The following is a 21,873-nucleotide window of genomic DNA, read 5'->3' as shown; positions in this document are numbered from 1 at the left end:
TCCAATTTCTTGTTCGTCTCGTATCTGGTGCAAATCCAAATCGGGACTCATCTGTAAACAAAGTAGAGACCCACTCACGTCTAACCCAATTTGCGTGTTCTTGTGCTCACTGAAGTAGATGAGGGCGATTTCCTCTGGATAGCACAGGCACTCTCACAAGTCTTAGAGCATTTGTTTTTGTTTCAAATTGTTTCACAACATTGAATATCAAATGTCACTTTTAAATGTTTAAATTGAGAAAATTACTGTAAAAATGAATAAAACACCTTAAAAGTCATGATAATTCTCATATAAAACGAAGTCCCGCCAGAAGAATCCCATCTGAAGTTTTTCGCAATCCTTTGTTGAATTTTATTAGAGATTTTCGTAGGTCCGATAAACAAAATTTAAAGTTAACCGAATTAGTGAAAAGAGGAGCCCAAATTTGAAGACAGATGAGCGAAACAGACTATTTAATACCTTTTTGTAAACTTTAAGATAAATTAATGTTGTTTTATAATCAAAATTTAACCCTCACTTACAAGTTGTAGTCCATGTGACTAACAACTTCAGTGAGAACTTGGGTTTATTATTATGTACTAATTACTACAAATAAACTCTATTATTATTATTATATTATTATTATTATTATTATTATTTAACCCTGCTTCATGCAGGGTTTAACCACTTATATTTCTAACGGTTTGGCTACGTATAAACACCTGATGGGTCTCTTGCAGCCTCATTTGTAATTGTGATGCAATTACAGTGCGATTTTGCAAAGCCTGCAACTTAATAAAACGGTCTTCAATCTGGTATGTTATTCTTGTACGGACTGTATGACATTCAGCAACATCACCCATTTCTTGGAACCTTAAACCAGGGGTCGGCAACATGCGGCCAGCGAGCCGCATGCGGCCCTTTGAAACTTTTTGCGCGGTCCGTCAATGCACTAATGCAATTTTAGGAAAAATCAACAAACTTATGAAAAATAATAAATTAAAGACAGAAAGACAACAGACGCTTAAGAGCAAACAGTAGCGATCAACAGGTAGCAACAAACGCGTTCCAAGATTGCGGCTCTAATTTTGAATATTTTATCAAGATATTTGGCACACATATTCGTAATATAATAAAGAATGACGGTACAGAGCCCAATTTCAGAAATATGTTAGTATGTGGCAATTACTCTATAACTAAATAAAATATTGAAAAAAGGAGCATGTATAGTGTGACCAACTAGCCCGAAAAATCCGGGACATGGCCCGAATTACGAAGTCATGTCCCGGCGTCCCGGACAAGGCTTCCGGACCATCCGAATTTTCAACGTTTTGGTAAAATTCTATTTTGCAATTTTGAATAGGTTATTCTTCTAAGAATTCACATCAAATTGAATTGGTGGGATTAGAAAAAATTCTACAATTTCTAGAGTGTAATACTAATACCACATCTAAAATGCAGGCGTTATATATCGTGGTATAGTTCTACGAAAACTAAAACGGTGGACTTTCTTGGTTTCCGCATTTTAATTATTATCGTCTTCTAAAAAAAAGTCTACTAAAGAATCTACGGGAATGGTATAGCTGTAGCAACAACGAATTGTTTCGGTCAGCAGTTTCGAAAATACATATAGCCCTGATGATCGCCAACCTTCGGAACGAAGATGGCACTTAAAAAAGAAGAAAAAAAATGGCCCGATTTTTATTGAAATGTCCCGGATTTTAGGTATTTTTTCCAGCCTTGTCCCAGATTCGACTGAATTGGAGTTGGTCACACTAAGCATGTACCGCCATTAAGAAAGACAAAAAAATACACTTTCTTCAAATACACTTTTTTATCCCGTGCCTAGATTTTGTGTCACATTGGAACTACTAAAAATCGATTTTTTTATAACAAGAAATCGAACGTCACTGACTTGGCAACATTTCGCGCCTATGTGTATAAAAATGATTGTTTTTGATAGTATAAACGTCACTGTCAGTGTCGAATTACCGACGCATTGTTGCCTCACTTTTGAAAGTTCGCAGAACTTTCGAAATCTTGGACCGCGTTTATTGCTACCTGTTGATCGCTACTGTGTGCTCTTAAGGACAACAGTTGCATGGACCGAAATTCACTAAAATATAAGGAACTTAATAAGGCAATAAAAAAAAAGGATAAGACAAGACATTAGGGACTAAAATACCGAACAAATCGAAAATATTATAGGGAAAATCAAGAGTATGAAAGTGTTAAAAACTCTAAATAGGAAATACCGACAACAAATACACCTGATAACATGTGTATAAATGGAATCCCTATAAATGACAAAAATAATATTATAAATATTATTGAATATTACTATTTATACAGAATTATACTAGTTCAACATAGAAAAACCAGAAAACCGCGGTATGGAAATATTAAATGTAAAATCTGATCTACCAAAATTACTAACGAGGACGTTATAAATACCTTAAAATAGATGAAAGATGAATATAGATTAAGATTAACACGGAGGTCCATCGAACAAGCTATGTAGGACTAAGCTGAAAGGACATAAACGAAAATAAAGACGTGTCAGTGGCGGCCCTTGGCTTTAGGGACAGGGTCGGCAAGGGTTTGTCTCCAAAGGCTTCAATTTCATAGGAGATATTTGGTTTTTGTTTTTTTTTTTACTTTTTTTGTTTTTTTTTTGTTTTTTTCCTATAAATTTAGAAACTATACCTGTTTATAAATTAACTCTAGTCTATGTTGTTTCGAAGTAGCAAAATGGGTTATAATGTATGTAATTGTAAAATTTATTATTGTTTTGGAGGGATTTTAAAAGTTTTTTTTTATCGACATTTGAGACAAGTTTGACATTCTCTCCTGTTTTATGGTGTTTCGACAATACGTTTTGACTCTTTTGAGACAAGAGAAATCCCGTTCATTTGAGACAGAATTTGCCCACATTTGAGCACAATAATTTATTAATTTCGGGAACAGTTTGTTGTACCTAATGAATTGCAGTATATAAAATTATACATAGTCTGTAACTTATCCCGCCTTCCGAAAATATTTGGATCAGAATATAAAGCTGTTAATTCGTTTTCTTATTTTATTTGATTAAAAAATGATGGATAATTTTTAATGAACTTGTCTAATAGATATTTGGAAAATTCTTTGGCATAACTTTTAAATTTTGAATAGTCAAAGAGGTTCAATGACTTATAACAGTGAGTAAATAATAGTTTTGCCTGGTGCAATTGTTTTAACTTTTGTCCGGAGACCATACAATTCACTGGACATCAAGACAGCCTTGTCATAAATTTGCCTTACCAATTTATTTTTGATATCAAAAAATTTAATCTATCCTTTAAATTAAAACACCAAAAATATATTCTGTCTTATGGCTTCTACTCACGTCTGAAAACCTAACAACCTGTCATAAATTTGGACGTAACGCGTATCGAAGAACAATTATTGATACTTGTGAATGACATGTTACCTCTATCAGTAGTTTCGTCTACTTCTACAGAAAAGGATCAAAATGTAACTACTAATTGATTCTTTCATTCTGTGCTGTTTTAGGTACGCCGGTATATTCTTCGAGTCAGAAAATAAATTAGAAAATTCCAGATCGTATTTGTTAAACAATTTTATTTGTTCTCTATAATTAACTTGATTTAACGAATGCTTCGATACATCCTGTCCCCTAAATGGTAATTCCTAACAACTTAAAAGAATTACAATATCAATAATAATTAAACGACGTAAAACTACTTACCTATTTCATAATTTTATCCCGGGCGCGCTAGCAAGGCAATACGTGGCTACGTACGTGCCTTTCTGCCGTTTGCAGATCACCGCTCGGCCTCGGCAGAGGTACCCGCTGCCGTACTTGCCATTCAAATAAGTACGGAGAATGTATAATTGGTTGCCTATCGGCTAATATTCCATAGCTTCTTATTATAAGCAAATCCTCGATCTGGGGACGGCATGCCGTGCCGGGCTTTATAATAAGAATTCACACAATCGCAATCGGGTGCGGGTGCATGGCTATAGGATCATTAATTTGAAAAGTCTCTTACGCACAGCGCACAGGGATCACTTAACTAACGTATCGGGATCGAAGTCTTTTAAAAACAATGAATAAAATTTAGTCTGTATTATCTCACTGATATATTTTTTATTTCACAGAAACGAATATCATCAACTCCGATTAAATTAAATATTTAAAAAATCTATAATGTGTCCATAAATGTGTGGGTCGGCACTGCCGACTCTGCCGACCCTGACGAGCCGCCACTGAGACGTGTGACAGGAAGGTGGAAGATGCAATTGGAAAAATTGCGCAAATAAAGTGGAACTGGCCATGACAAAGCAATGAAATGTGGACGCGAAACAATATACATTGGAGACCACACGAGCCCGGTCATACTAAAGCAAAACCACAAAAACAATGGCTAGACGACGTCACTAGATACTGGCACTAAATAGCACAAAACAGAGAGAAGTGAATGACTCATGGGGACACCTTTGTCCAGGGATGGATGCAAACAGACTGAAGAAGAAGACTATTTAAGCTACATTTGAATATGCGGCCCGCATAAAATTTTTTATTTAGAACATGGCCCGCCATCCGAAAAAGGTTGCCGACCCCTGCCTTAAACGATTGGTGACACTTATTTTCGTGTGGAGGACCTCAACAATGTCTCGTTGACTTCTACCAGCTTGAAACATCCCGATAGCATGCCACTGCGTTTGTATAAATGCTTCGATATTTTTAACAACCTGGAAGATAAAAACAAGATTTTCCGAAGGATAAAAGATATTATCATTGTTTTTAGTTATAGTGTTGATAAAACAATTACATCATTGATATTCACCGTAACATAAACAATTTTTCTTATCTTCCCCCAACTTCTGTCTATATTAGGGAGCAATCACATTTAATAATAATTGACACAACCCAGTTAAGTTTTTTTTTCCAAAAATCTAATGATACAAGATAATCAATAACAAACCTACATTAGTTGCTTATATATATTCAAACATATTGTTTATATTCTTCTAGTTAAATTTTTTTCCAACCCGATACCAATAGAATTATTCTCTTATAAACTCAAGCAAAAGGTCATGTTATGTTAGATAAGTTCATTTTTATCACTCCTTTTTCACTTTATGAACATTTCTCGCAAAAACTTAAGATTAAACGTCCATGACGGTTCAATAGGCTTATTTGTGTAAACTGTTTTTAATGTTTTGTGTTTATTTCAGATATTGTTAGAAGATGGTTGCAAGTGTAGTGTTTTTCTTAGTGATTTTAATTGGAATCACCAATACAGAGGCGGTTGTCACGTAAGTACAAAGTCTTGACTAAATATGTCCAATACTGTGATGACCAACCATATCCTGTGGGAGTTTTTTGTCAGTTCTTCTATCAGGCGCGGCCCCCTGCGAATGGGGGATGCTTTTTGGGTATATTCTGGGACCAACCATATATTATTATTATTATTATTAGTATTATAGTAACAATAATTGTTTATTATAAATACGCCAAAATTTTGTATCTCTGGTTATGAGTGTCAGAAACATTGCGAAATCTAAGCAACATAAATACAGATATAAATTTGTTATCTATATTTGTAATTCCCGGAAAAACCAGCCAGTAGTTAATATTTTCTCTAAGTGCGACTTCCATTTATATATTGTTGTTCTGAAGCTATTTTCTTGTGGCATTTTTGTAATCAACTATTCTAAAGGGAAATAAGCCGCAATTTAACTAAAAAAATTATTTTATTAACGTTTCGATGCTCAAATCGGATGTCGTTATCAAAATACAAAATATTATAGTAATATTTTGTATTTTTATAACGACATCCGATTTGGGCGTCGTAACGTAAATTTTTGTAGTTAAATTGTGGCTTACTTCCCATTTAGAATAGTTGATTCCACTTATATAGATAAATATTTATTGAACTCAAAAGGCCTGCACGGCTAAAACTTAAATATATAAAGGCCGCTACACACCTTCAGTTTTAACTGCACAGTTTCAACTGAACAGTCGAACTGTTCAGTTAAAACCTATGTGTGTAGGCGAAAATGAAACTGTACAGTTCAACTGACAAATGAATTAAAATTTCATTAGATAAAACTGTTCAGTTAAAACTGTGCAGTTCAAACTGAAGGTGCATTTCATTATTTTTTAGTCTTCCCATGAATTCTTTCACCAGTTTCTTCCATTTTTTTATCTACTGTCTTTTCTTTCCAATGGCGGAATTTTATTCTTTGTAAATTTTACCCAGGTTACTTTGTAAGTAACCCAGGTTTTGGGGTACTTGAATCTTTTTCTTGTTGGTTTTACAGGTTTGGCCCCAAGCTACTGATGTACACATACCCAAACTTATATGGAATCATCTGATATTACTTATTATTTCGTGCGAATTTAAAAAACGAACACAAGAAGTCAAACATAATTTATTTTAAAGCAATTTAGTAACAAATACATAACAATTAAATAAAACAATAAAGAATTTAACAAACAAATTGAAACTAGTTGATTTAAAGTCAATAGAATAAAAAATTTCAATGTAAAACTAATAATGTTTAAATTGTTTTTATTTATTTTTTTATTATTTTTTTTTATTTTTTTTTGGTAGTCAGTGTTATCACCTCTAGTCCTATGCAAGCTTTAGTTTACGTGGGCACGCTCCTAATCAAATTTCAATATTTTGTTGTGGTAGGTTGCTCCATTCTTCAAGAGCAGCTCATACTAGCCGTGCGGTGTTTTAAGGATTATCCCGGCAAGATCTAATTTTTATTTTAAGCATATCCCACAAACACTCTATAGGGTTAAGCTCGGGTGAGCAAGCAGTTCACTCCAAACAGAGGGTACCTTCTGCTTCAATGATGTCTCTAGCCACTCTTATGGTATGTGGAGGTCCATTATCATGCATGAAAATTAATTTTTCTCCTGTTGCATCTCTCCAGAGCCAAACTACAGATTATCAACATACCTGTGAGCAGTTAAAGTTGATTGGATGAAAATTAATGGAGTTTTTTTACGGATCAAAATTCCTCTCCAGAACATTATACTTCCCCCTGTATATGTGTGAACAGATCTGACAGTTTTCGTTCTTGCTTGTCTTCTTCGACCTCTAAGTACACAATTTCGTGGGCCATCTGATTTTACACCAATCCTGACTTTTTTTGAAAATAGCACATTTTGTCAATTCCCAATGTTCCAGTTTTGGTGGTGAAGACATCAACCTAGGCGATCAATCTTGTGCTGCCTGGATAACTCGGGAACTCATAACTGCCTCCTGCTGTATACTTCTTGACAGGAACTCTTCTTCTTACCGTTTCAACTAAAAAAGTTACACCTGTAAGCTTCCAAAAGCTGCCTTTGGAGCTGCAGGTGAGAAATGGTTGGGTGTTTTCCAGCTGATTGGACAATTAAACGATCGTGGCGGGCTGTTATTACTTTTTGGCGACTTTCCTTTGCATTATTTTTAAACTTTCCTAGTTCCTGTTACCTAGCTATGTCCCTCTGAGAACATTACTTACTCCACAAGACCAGCATCTATCCCCGTTGTAAGTTCTATAACCCCACGTGAGGCATATTTTCGTTTTTTGACGCAAAAGTTAGTTTATTTATATTCGTTCAATTTGCAACTCAAGCAAATAACCTATACCGTACCGAGCTGTACTATCTGATTGGCTTATCGATTTGTTCATTTTCAATCAAAACCTTTATTCTTCGCAACAATAACAAGTTTTTTCAAAAGAAATAAATATTGCTTTGAAATACATGGTAATTCCGTATAAGTTTGGGTGTGTGTATATGTTATGGCTGGTATGATGATGATGTTTAACTAACTTTGATGCTGTCCAATTTGGTTTTCAGGCTTAACTTTAGGGATATTATTTATTCCAATAAGAGATTTTTATTCCTTGGTCTTAGTGAGAACGCTGTAGACATATGGTGTGACTTGGTTGGACCATTCTGTATGTTAAACATCTTCACTTGGCTGTCTGGACTTCCGAATCGTCTTTGGAACATGACGGCCTGGATCTGAACCATATCTGAACTTTCTATTGGCTAGGAACGACGAGCGAAGGCATTTCATTGTCTTGTTGTATCCAAGTTTGTTCATTTTGTGAATAAGCCCTTCGTACCACACTTTGTCAAATGCCTTACTGACATTTTATCGTCTTATCGTCTTATCGACTTTTCATCTAATGTGTTTGTTTCATGGGGGGAAATAAAATTCTGAGCTACAGTTTACAGTTCTACTTCCTCACATTCTGTCTCAGATGATTATTGTGAGCTGCAAGGGAAAATACAGACTCTATTCTGCTGTCAATGTAAGTTCTCACATAATCTTTTCAATTTTCATAAGGTGTTTCTTTCTATATTGCTCTTTATGCAGCATCAGTTGTTCAGCGAGTAGCGCGTCGTCCTGGTTTAAAAGTTCATTCACATGACACAAGGCCGCTTCGTGAGTCACTCGTCTACCAGGTTCAAGCTCCATTTCCTCTTCATCACTTTCCTCGTTCTCTCCTCTGCATTTTCTTAGGATGTCTTCATCCGTTAGATGCTCAAATCCTGGGTCGGTAGTGTGGCAGTCTAACCCTCTTGTAGAGTTCCTGCGTCCGCATTCTCTCTCTCAGGAACTGAGTTCACTATACTTCTAAGAACAGGCAGTCTATTTTCATCTTCTCCAACTGCTAGTTCGACACATTTTTCGATGTTTGGTAACAGTTTTTGGTAATACAATTGTTAAAGACTTTACAGACTCTCACGCAGATGCAATTTCGTAAATAGAGTGAAGAATAGTGGATGACTTCTAAACCTCTTTTAATTCTCAATATTCAATTTTTGAGCAAAGTAAGTTTATTCTGTAGTTTCTCTTCATAAACGTAATAACGCCTTCTCTATAAACAAGCGCATTCGTTTTTGGGTTTCGCAAAAATGTGGTAAATATTTTTCCGACATTGGACGATGTCAATCAACAACACAGCTTTTTGTGGCAAATTGTTTACTTTTAAATATTTTGTTATTTATATGTAAGTACACAAATTTGACTTCGGACCACTCTTGAAATATTTTTTATCCATTTACCCTTTCCTTTGGTTGAAGTAATCAACAGGTAGTTTTTCTGCTCTAGTGCCCTTAAAATATCTAAGTTTTTTTGCTTTGCCAATCACCGTTAAGTTCAGTTTGTAACTTCCTGTGGCGTTGTTGCAGGACATAATCGTGATCAGTGGCGGATCCAGAAATGTTGTTTGGGGAGGGTCATGGGTCTTGAGGATGATTTAATTACCTTTCTCTGAGGTAAGGTCACTTAGTCTTACCAACCCTAGTATACGTAGGTTTACAATTATGGGGGGGGGGGTCATGACCCCGTGACACCCCCCCTGGATCCGCCAGTGATCGTGATCCGTTCTTTGCTGAATTTATGGCCCCTGCTTTACCTTCACTTGCAAAAGCTAGACTTTTATTAGCCTAAGAGCTAGTGAACCCTCCGACTAACGGTCTTCCTGTAAGGCTAGAAATTTCCATAGTGATAATTCATAGCACACCAAGACTAAAAACCATGACCTGGAAGGCATCAGCCCTGCACGTGTACCTATCTACCAGGTGAATCGAAAAGTGCATAGTTTAGGGGGAAAATAAACTTTCTCCTGTAACGTTTAAATTTAAGTATGTGTTTGAGTAAGTCATTTAGAAGAAATGTGTACAATGACAGGCGATTCTGAAGAGCATAACACCTTGTCAGGCGAGGGGAAAGATTAGGGATTTTTCCTAAAATTATTTTTTTTGCATTGAACAAAATTTGTTTAGGTTTTTTGAATCATTCCAAACAGAAAAGGTCTTTAGTAATTTTTCTCTTAGGTTAACAGTTTTTGTTATATAAGCGATTAAAAATTTTGAAAATTGCGAAATCGGTCATTTTTAACCCTAAATCGGACATTTAACTAAAAATTTTAATGTTGCCAAGGTAGGTAGATATTCTTTAAACGTTGATTGATGAAATCCCAAAAAGTTTTTTGCAATACAATATCAGAAACCCCTTTGTTTTTTAATTGCTAATCAAGCGGGCGCGACACTGTAGTATAAGTGAGGACGTTTGAGTTAGCATAAATTCATTATCTCGAGAATGGGCAAATTTGAAGAGAAATTCTCAGACAGGTCGATTTTCATTTTTAAATTAGGACTTTAAAGTCGATTTAGGGTTAAAATGCTGATTTCGCAATTTTCAAAATTTTTAAGCGCTTATATAACAAAAACTGTTAACCTAACAGAAAAATCACTAAAGACCTTTTCTGTTTGGAATGATTCAAAAAAACCTAAAAAAAAAATTGTTCGATGCAAAAAAAATAATTTTAGGAAAAACCCCTAATCTTTCCCCTCGCCTGGCAAGGTCTTACGCTCTTCAGAATCGCCTGACATTGTACATATTTCTTCTAAATGACTTACTCAAACACATACTTAAATTTAAAGTTTACAGGAGAAAGTTTATTTTTCCCCTAAACTATGAACAAATTTCTAGCCTTACAGGACGACCGTTAGTCGGAGGGTTCACTAGCTCTTAGGCTATACAGGGTGTCCAGAAACTCTACCGACAAACGAATACAGGAGATTCCTCATATAATTTTAAGACATTTTAACCCAATTCATCTAGTCCGAAAATGCTTTCTAAGGGAGCTAGAACTCGTTGAAGATGGCGTCTTGTAATTAGTTCTTCTTAAATACCTCCACAACGCTTCTATTCAGAAAAACAAAAATTGGTACGCATATTTATCTTCCAGAGATAAATGGATTTCATCCATTGTGAATTTCTAGTACCGATCATAGGCGTCCGTTTTGGGTAGGGCAACGATTATTTTATCGCATAACTTTTTTGTCTTTAACTTTTAAGCATTTCTGATACTGGATTATTATATTGTAAGATATTGTAGTACTAAAAGGTACTCTTGATTTAAGTCGGTAGGACACACCGTTTTCTAGAAAAATCGAGTTGAAGACTTTTCGTTTTTTGAATTTGAAAAAAAATTGAAAAAAAAATTCAAAAAAAGCGGTGTATTTTACCAACTTATAGCAAGAGTGACTTTTAGTACTAAAATACCTCACAATTTGATAATCTATAGTCAAAAATTCTTAAAGATTAAAAACAAAAAAGTTATGCGATAAAATAACCCTTCACCTACCCAAAACGGACCTATATGACCGGCACTAGAAATTCGCAATTAATGAAATCGATTCGTCTCTGGAATATAAATAAACGTACCAGTTTTCGTTTTTCTAAATGTTTTTTTTTTGAAATTTTTTTTTTGGAAATTCAATAAACGAAAAATTTTCAAATCGATTTTTCTAGAAAACGGTGTGTTCTACCGACTTAAAGAAAGAGCACCTTTTAGTACTAGCATACATCATAATTTAATAATCCAGTGTCAAAACTGCGTGAAAGTGAAAGACATAAAAGTTATGCGATAAAATAACCGTTGCCCTACCCAAAACGGACGCCTATGATCGGTACTAGAAATTCACAATAAATGTAATCGATTAATCTCTAGAAGATAAATACGCGTACCAATTTTCATTTTTCTAAATAAACGCGTTCTGGAGTTATTTAAGAAAAACTAATTACAAGACGCCATCTTCAAAGAGCTCTAGCTCCCTTAGGAAGCATTTTCGGACTAGAAGAATTGGGTTAAAATGTCGTAAATTTATCTGAGGAATCTCCTGTCTTCGTTTGTCGGTAGAGTTTCTGGACACCCTGTATAGAGTTGCGGATAAACGTATTTCAATATCTCGTTTGTATGTATTTCAATATCCGGTTTTCTGACTATCTCGTCAATAACATATTTTTTTTGTATAACTTTGTTTATGGATATTCGCAATATTTAATAATTCGGCTTTATTGCATCGTCATAGTTTAGTTTATTAGAAATTGCAGTAGTTGGTAAAGGTTCAACTAATCTGGAGGAATAACCAGTGGCGTAACAAACTCCGTCGGGCCCCCCCGCATAATTGGAAATGGGACCCCCTTAAAAAATTACTACATGCGACTTGTGTAACAAAAACTTATATGTGTTATAGCTAGTGTGACCAACTCAATTCAGTCGAGAATTCAGTCGAAAGCTGAAAAAAAACCTGGAATCCGGGAATTTTCAATGAAAATCGGGCCATTTTTTTTAATATTGAACTTTAATATCATTATTTTATTGATTATTTAACATTTTTGTGTTGACAATGATATTTTTGATGGGATTAAGCCACAATTGGTTTTAATGATAATTAAATTTTTGTTAGTTTTTGACGTTTTGACTTTCAATCCGGAAATCGTTTTCAAAAAAGAAAAAATTAGAAACTCAACTGATGCTGGATTTCAATGTAAATATAACCTTAAGTTGATATAAAAATGTAATTATTATTACAACAATTATGGATTAATCCCATTAAAGATATAATTGTCAAACATGACACAAGAAAAGAGCTTCAGAAAATTTTTTGTTGATTACATATTTCTTACTATCATATTTGTCGAAAGATTGAATTTGCTTAAAAATGAGAAGAAATCTGTTAAAAATTAATCCATTGATGTTAATTTTTAGAAGAATAATGTATTCAAAATTGCAAAATAGAATTTTACAGAAAGGTTGAAAATTAGCATGACCCGGAAGCCTTGCCTGGGACGCCGGGACACGGCTTTGTAATTCGGGCCATGTCCCGGATTTTTCGGACTAGTTGGTCACACTAGATAGCCCACTAAATGAACGTGAAATACGGCGATACCGTGGAATGTTTAGTGTTAAGTCAATGCTTTTCGAGTTATTTGCGAGTGAAAATGTTGATTGTTTAACAAAAAAACCACGTTTTCATGCGGTTTTTCGCAAATAACTCAAAAAGTAAGTATTTGATCGAAAAAAATACTCTTAGCAAAAATGTAGCTTATTAAAAAATAAAGTCTATTGACCCACTAAAAGCAATGTTGTAGCTCATGAAAAATTGTTCTTATTCGTCAAATTCCAAATCGAATATTTCAACGTGAAATAACCAAAATATGAAGCACTTTTCGAGGAAAACTCATTAAAACTTTTTTAAAGTGTTTAAAAAAAAGTTCTATTTTTATTTTTTATAAAATTTTCTAGCATTCAAACTAAGCGAGTTACGCTTAAAATAAAGTTAACCCCTTTTTTTTGGTAAAAAAATCGTGAAAATCTCCTCCTATTTAGCACCCCAAATGAATCTAATCATTACGGCTTTTAGAGATGCATCAATTCAAACTACATACAGTGGAACCTCGATAAGTCGGCCCCCGATAACCCGGAAGTCCGGCTAACCCGGAACGATTTTCATCAGACAAACATTTCAACAATAAAAATGTATGTATTATGTTAAAACATTTTATCTGTAGCCGCTTCTGGAATGTCTTAAAAATATCGAGTTTCATTGATAAAACTTGGCTTCGACCATAATATAATATTTGAGAGATAATGGGTATTTGTGTAATTTGAAGTATACGGTAAAAATGACTCATGGCACACGGCCGCAGAGCGACGTTCATTATCCATTAACGGGCTATCGCAAACAACAGGCACCTTTTATTCCTTTATTTATTTTCAACTGTCTTTTAAAAAATTATTTTTAGAACAATGGTCTTTTAAACTTTAAACAATGAAAGAGCCACTGTTCTTAAATAACATAACATCGTTCGGATGGCAGACGAAATTGACACAACCGAAACTAACTGAGTTTTTTTTACCTAGAAATGAACAATACTCTATCTATACTGTCTATATACTCTATACTCTATACAATATACAACTATAATAGGTAAGTTAGATGTGTACTGTGCATATATATTTCATGTTATTTTAATTACAACGGACTTTATCTACATTTAACTATACTTATATAAGTATACCGTATTTTATTAATTTTTACAATGCTCTCCGGCTAACCCGGATTTTCGATAACCCGGATCGGCCGCGGTCCCGATTAATCCGAGTTATCGAGGTTCCACTGTAGTTTGATTTTATTCAACAAACTTGACTTGACTTGAAAACCAAACTTTTTTTGTAAAAAAGATTGACTTGACTTGATTTCAATATCTTTAGGTTTGACTTGAAATCAAACTTCTTCAAACAATTTGAAGTTTGAATATCATATTGCGCAACGTGTTTATTTCCAATTCTAATTGAGAGCGTACCGACTTTTGTTTTGACTTATTAGTCGAGGAAATGAAGCATTTTGGCTCGCAGTTTTTTCGTCCAGCATGGATTTACTTGAAATTTTCACAGAAGGTAGGGAATAGTCCAAGGATCATTTTCTATATCATGCTGCTGTACGCTAAAACCTTGGGGGTAGTTGCCACCCCATCTTGGGGGTGGGAATTTTTTATTACATTTTAACCATGTAAATCGATGTAATAGTGATTTTAAGAAAAAAATGTTTTTTACATTTTCTTCGTAAAACTAATATTTTTCGAGTTATTCGTGGTTGAAAGTAACAGTTTTTCGACGGAAAAATCGACTTTTTTAGAGGGTTTTTTGAGAATAACTCGAAAAATATGCATTTAATCAAAAAAACTGTAGATATCAAAATTGTATCTTTTAGTAACACAAACGAGACTGTTTTTCTATAATATCTTTACGACCAATACAAACCGAGATACGGCATGTTAAAGGTTAGCTTTTTCGTCAAATGCATAATTTGAAATAATCAAAGCCAAATAACGGGAAAACTTTGCATTTTTCCAGGAAAACTTACATGATGTTTTTTCAAGCATAAAATAAGGTCTTAAAAAAAATAGTAAAAAGTTTCTAGCATAAAAATTGAGCAATTTATGATAAAAAAAAGTCGGTACCTATTTTTCTCTACGAAAAAAACAGTGAAAACAAACCCCTACCTACCCTTGTAACTAAAAATTGGTCTTCACCTTTCTGTAATTCCTTTTATATTTTTATGTTATCAATACATCCAAGAAGTTTGACCTATTTAAAAGGCCTAATTTTAGAAAAATTAGAGTTTAAAGAAAAATTGATTTTTTGCAATTTTGCATTTTTTATCATTTTATTCAAAATATCTCCGAAAATACTGGAGATACGAAAAAAAAAAGATAGACTACTAAATTGTAGCTTTTTTAATAACTAAAATTTCCTTATGTATAGATTTTCATTACAGTGAACAGTTAGCGAGATTTAGCTGTTTAAAACATCTATTTACTAGCAAACATCCCCTTATTCGAGCCCTTTAAACCCACCTCAATTAAAAATTAAGGGATATTACGGAATTTAATTTAAACAGGCTTATTACTCTTCAAAAGTCCTACAAAACATTTATTGAAAAAACTTTTTATCGCCAAAAATGAAGGAGCTATGTTTATAAAACTAATTTTTTTTTCGAAAAATTCGGATAGTCCCCTTAAGTCAAGCGTCCACAGACCCGCATCGTACGCATCGTACGCAACGGATTTTAGTTTGACAATCGATAATGCGATCCGTACGATGCGGATCAGTGGACGCGGTTACATAAGTTTCTGTACAAGGCAAACTAAAATCCGTTGCGTACGATGCGAGTTATAGTACAACGACCGCTACCATCCAGTATATTCTACCACGTGGAATCAACACGAGGCTACGCCGCGTCGCAGCGTTGAACATTCTGGACCTAATTTCGACGTATTGGACAGCAAGATCAGCAATTATAAAATTATAAAACACCATGTAAAAATCAATATTTTTCAGTCTGATTAAAATCTCTAAATAAAAGTCTAATTTAAATGTTAGAGTAAAGTCTGATTTTAAATTATTGAGTTGTATCTAAAATCTTTGTTTGTCGAAATAAAAGTTTTAATTGTGAAGTTCAGTTTTTAAAAAAAGTGTTTTTCCAAAGAACATTCATAATTGGCGCAGTCAGTAGGATTGTGGAAGAGTCTTTACAGATCCTCGTCACTTTTAAGTGTTTGTCCACTGTTCCAAGAACCAGCCCCAGGGAAACCGTTGCAGAGTTCACCCGAGGGAATTAGCAGTTAGAAATAGAAGTTAGGAGCCTTCAGGAGCAAAGGAATACACATCGGCATCGTCTTTATCCTGTAAGCGATTTTTATTATTACTTAGAATTAAGAAGATTAATTTTTGAAAGAGATATTATTAAATCAGACTCCTCTGAGTCCTTAGATTGAATCAGAGCTAGATTAAGAAGATAAAAACAAAGATTTGAATAAATTAATAGAAAGATTAAAATAATTTAGAAATATCTCCTCTAAGTCCTTAGATTGACTTTAGAGCCAGATTTAGAAATTTATTTAAAGAAAAATTTGAATAGCTTAATAAATACTATATATTAATAAACACTAGAGATTAATAGATAAATAATAAGCAGTTTAAGATTGATATATTTGAAATTACTATACGTATTTGACTATTGACTATATATATTGAAATTTTTTTTAAATATGGCAGTTCCACAATTTGACTTGAAAAATTTATGCATTCTTCCAAATTTCGACGGAAACCCAAATGAATTACATGACTTTATTAAAGTTTCTACAATACTTCTAAACCATTATTATGATAGACTAAATGCAGCTAATATCCAAAATAAATTTTTGCTTCATGGTATTATAAGTAAATTAACAGGTAGAGCCAAAGAAGTTATATCTGTATATGGATGCGAAACTATTGACGAAATAAAAAATGCATTAATTCAAAATTTTGGAGACCAAAGAGACGAAAATTCGCTTACAAGAGACTTAGTAAATTTAAGACAAGGAGCAACAGAATCTATCATGCATTTTTACGAAAAAATAATGGGACTTTTAAGCTTTATCAACAATTACTTAGAATTACATACCGTAAATGCCGACATTAAAAGAAGCAAACAGGAATTTTTCCGTCAACAAGCTCTTACAACATTTTTAGCAGGCCTACGAGAACCAATGGGCTCTGTTATCAGAGCAATGAGACCAGGAAGTTTAGCTACGGCGATACAATACGTACAGGAAGAAAATAATGTTAGATATCTTCAAAAAAATCAAATAAGTCAACCTTCAACATCAGGAAGAAGCGAAACTTATCAAGAACGCCGACCTCAGAGACAGCAAATGCCTTTACCTGTCCAAAAACCATTTTATCAACAGCAAAATTTTGCACATCCGCAATGGCAGCAACCAATCAGGCGATTCTACCCACAGAATCAGTTTCAACAACCACATCGACAACAAAACTTCAACCAATTTAGACAAAATTCAAACCCTCCAGCATTCAGGACCCAGAACCAGTCAAATGTATGGGCACCCAAACCCGGACAGCCAAAGCAGCCTAGACCAACACCTATGAGTGGAATATCAGAAACCACAACCGGAGGCCGTCAAAAATTTACACCAAATTACCGAGCACAACCAAAATTCACCGTAGAAGAACTTTACAATATACAATGCCACGGAGATGAGCAAGAAGAGAATGCCGACTACAATGATTACTATGAACCCGAATACGACAATTTTCTACAAGATACATACGAAAATCAACCAACCGAATACGAAGAAAACGTAAATTTTCGAGAGGACCCACCAGAAGCAGCCGAAACGTAATTGAACTTCATTCATTTCCCGACAAGAAGGAGCTACCTTACATTGAAATTTCTGAGCCTTCTTTACGACTTTTAATCGATACAGGATCCACAAAGTCATTTCTTAATCCAGAAATAGCTTCTTCATATTTTCCAAATTATATAAAACACGAACCCTTCGTCGTCACATCAATTTTTCAAAATTATTCCCAAAAATATTGTGCTGAAATTCCTTCATTTTCAGAATTTAATTCTGACAGCAAAATGAAATTTTATCTCTTCAAGTTTCACAAAACTTTCGATGGTCTTATTGGCCTCGACAATTTAAAACTCTTCGAAGCCCAATTAAACTTTCCTAAATCACTTCTAGTTACAAAATATTACAATCCCTATCAAATATTATGAAACAAACAAAACACAATTTTATTCCATCCATTTGGAACCAAATTCAATTAGTCAAGTCAAAATCCCAGTCAAAGAAGAAAAAGGAACCATCATTATTCCAACTCAAAAGGTACAAGGCGTCGTAGTACGAGAAGCCCTTACTAACGCCGAGAACCACCTCGCCTGGACAGAAATTGCTAACTTCACGTCAGAACCCATTCACCTTTCTCTTATGGAACCACTCGAAAGCCAGGAAATAGACATTCAAGATTTCCATGTATATTCCATGGAAACAACCTCCGAACCAGACTACAGACAAGATATCGACGACTTAATTAAAACCGAACATCTTAACGAAGAAGAAGAGGATCAAGTTCGCCAGCTATGCCGAAAATTCTCCGATATATTCCACCAACCAGACACTCCTCTCAGCTTTACTAACGAAGTTAAACACCACATCAGAACCAAGAATGAAGAGCCTGTATATATGAAATCATACCGGTATCCGTATGTGCACAAAGAAGAAGTAAAGAAACAAATTTCTTCAATGTTAGAGCAAGGGATCATTCGACCAAGCCAATCGCCATGGTCCTCGCCCATTTGGATTGTGGCAAAGAAACCAGATTCATCCGGTAAAATAAAGTGGAGGATAGTGGTAGATTATAGAAAGGTCAACGAGAAGACAATTGACGACCGATACAGAATTCCTCACATTAGCGATATTTTGGACAAATTGGGAAGATGTCAATATTTTACGACCCTCGACTTAGCGAGCGGATTTCATCAAATCGAGATGGCTGAAGAAGACATTCCCAAAACAGCATTTAATGTGGAAAATTGACACTATGAATATTTAAGAATGCCATTTGGACTTAAGAACGCTCCGTCCACGTTCCAACGTATGATGGACAACGTATTGAAGGGACTTCAAGGAGAAATATGTCTCGTCTATATGGATGACGTAATAGTATACTCAACATCACTACAGGAACACATAGTAAATCTCACAAAAGTATTCCAACGATTAAGAGAAGCCCGACTAAAAATCCAAGTTGACAAATGCGAATTTTTAAAAAAGCAAGTTAATTTTCTGGGACACGTAGTCACACAAGAAGGAATAAAACCGAATCCAGCGAAAATTGAAGTAATAGAAAAATATCCAATACCGAAAACAGAAAAAGAAATTAGAGGATTCCTTGGACTCTTGGGATATTACAGAAAATTTATTCGAGACTTCGCAAAAATCACAAAACCTCTAACAAGATGCTTGAAAAAGGACGCAAAGATCGAACATACACCCGAATTTGTAGAATGCTTTGAAACCTGCAGGAAATTATTAATGAATGAGCCTTTATTGCAATATCCAGATTTTTCCAAACCGTTTAACCTCACAACAGATGCCAGCAATTTTGCTATCGGAGCAGTACTTTCCCAAGGACCAGTTGGCAGTGATAAACCAATTGCCTTCGCTTCCAGGACACTAAATGAAACTGAGACCAAATACTCAACAATAGAAAAGGAAATGCTAGCAATGGTGTGGGCAACTAAGTATTTCCGACCCTACCTGTTTGGAAGGAAATTTAAAATACTTTCAGAACACCGTCCCTTGCAATATCTATTTTCCCTAAAGGAACCCAACTCTAAACTAGTACGTTGGAGATTAAAATTAGAAGAATTTGACTACGAGGTACCTAATTTATAAAAAAGGAAAAGCTAATACCAATGCCGACGCACTGTCTCGAATCGAAATTCACACAAAGGAAACTAAAGACATCGATTCACAAATTAAGGAAGCCTTTGACGACTTAGTAGACATGGAAGACGATGGATGGTCAACGACTAATAATCCAGATGCAGATCGAATAATCGACGAGATTGTAGAAGAAAAAGCAACAGAATTAATCCAAAAAAACATCCCAGAAGACACTGTTGAAAACGAAGATCAAAACATCCAAGAAGACACTGTTGAAAACGAAGATCAAAACATGGATGAAGACGGAAACGAACAATACATACAGCAGTAGAAAACCCAATTCTTGGTATACCTATTTCGGAAAAACCACTTAACTTCTACAATAACCAAATTATAGTCAAAATCGTCAACTACAATCCACGACCTCCAGCAATTATACAAACCTTTCCGAATAAAAGACGTTATCATATCCAGCTATTGAAAGATCAGTTAAAAGCTGATACCATAAAGATTTTTAACGAACACCTCAACCCGAAAAAGAAGTATGCAATTTTATTTGAAGCAGAAGAAGAAATATTTGCAGAAATTTGCGAAATTATCAGAAAAACTTTCAAAAACAACGCATATGACTTAGTAAAATGTAATCTTTTATTGGAAGATGTTAATCTAGAAGAACAACAAAAAGAAATTATAAAAAACTATCATGAAGGTAAAACGAACCATAGAGGAATAGCTGAAACAGAAAGCCAAATAAGAAGAAGATATTACTGGCCTAATATGAAGAAAGACATAGAAGATATCATAAACTTCTGCGATATATGTCAAGAAAATAAATATGACAGACTTCCTTCCAAACCAAAATTTATGGTTACACCAACTCCCACTAAACCACTGGAAATAGTTCACATCGATTTATTCCAGGCTGATGGACAGAAGTTTCTAACCATAATAGACGCATTTTCGAAGTATGGACAAGCCTATCCAATAAATGGAGGAAACGCAATCAATGTACTCAACGCCCTACTAATTTTTATAACCCATCATGGACTCCCAACAATTATAGTAGCCGATAATGGTACAGAATTCAAAAATGGAGTAATACAAGAATTTGTAGACTCTCATAAAATCTCAATCCACTATACGACACCAGAGAATCCGCAATCCAACGGGATGATTGAGAGATTTCATTCTACATTAATCGAACATCTTCGAATCCTAAGGAACACCAAGGCAAAGCTCCCGATAAAAGAACAAATGCTATACGCTATAATTGGGTACAATAATTCCATACATTCCGCAACGAAGTTACGACCCATTGACATATTAAACGGCCATATCGACGCAAAAGATCCCTTTGACGTTGACATACAGAAAGTAATACTGAATAATTATATTCAAAATCATAGAGAGATAACAAAGGAATTATACAAGGAAGTAAATCAGCATATACAAGAAAATAAAAATAAAGTCATCGAAAATAGAAACAAATCGAGACAAGACCCTATTACGTATAAACCAAGTACAAAAATTTATACCCGAAAAACAGTCACTAGGAATAAATTACTTCCACGATATTCTGCAAAACTTATAAAGAAAAATAACGAAGTTACTGTAAAAACATCAAAAGCTACAGTACATAAGAAGAACATAAAACATCAACCTAAATCAAAAACTAATTCGGAACCTTCCCCACAAGATCAGCCAGACGATAGGAAAGAAATTAAAGATAAAGAAACTGAAAAACAAACCAGAAATAATTCCCCTCAACCTGGGACAAGCAAGGATTTAGATTACTAACAGACAACAACAAAAAATGATAAAGAAAAAAATAAATTTAACTTTTCAAAATATCCAGAGTTATTAAATTCAAGAGCAAACGTTCCAGATAAATCGCGAATACTTCCCAAAAATTAGGACTACAGAAATTCAAACCATTCAGGATAGACCTCATCCCTTTAGAAAAATTCCATAAACTCTCTGAAGGAAGAAGAACATCCAGAAAAAATAACCCAAAATTATGGAACCATAGCCATAGCCATTTTGTGGTTAACTCCTGTATAGATTTTTATTAAAATTATTTGCCTTGTATATGTTACAGATACAAAAAACAAATTCTAGCAACGAAATTCCAAGAGATGCCAATCCAAAAGTTTTGTTCATCCCTTAACAAAACTTCTTCAGGGGATGGAGTAGTTATAGTACAACGACCGCTACCATCCAGTATATTCTACCACGTGGAATCAACACGAGGCTACGGCGCGTCGCAGCGTTG

At 34.5% G+C, this 21,873-nt stretch overlaps 1 protein-coding gene across 3 annotated transcripts in view; it reads left to right on the top strand.

Moving 5' to 3' along the window:
- LOC114338947 (myosin-4) overlaps positions 1 to 21,873 on the top strand; it is a 179,971-nt gene that overhangs the window by 6,965 nt on the left and 151,133 nt on the right. For 2 of the 3 annotated variants that reach the window (XM_028289570.2, XM_028289571.2), the window contains exon 2: positions 5,221 to 5,301. In XM_028289570.2, the coding sequence (XP_028145371.2) occupies positions 5,234 to 5,301 (68 nt within the window). In that variant the 5' untranslated portion in view covers positions 5,221 to 5,233. Of the gene's footprint in view, positions 1 to 5,109; positions 5,302 to 21,873 lie in introns of those variants that run through there. The other variant, XM_050646866.1, reaches the window with a different exon arrangement.

The sequence above is a fragment of the Diabrotica virgifera genome, chromosome 3 (assembly GCF_917563875.1).
Source record: "Diabrotica virgifera virgifera chromosome 3, PGI_DIABVI_V3a".
Lineage (NCBI taxonomy): Eukaryota > Metazoa > Arthropoda > Insecta > Coleoptera > Chrysomelidae > Diabrotica > Diabrotica virgifera.
This window is presented reverse-complemented; position numbering and strand designations above follow the sequence as displayed.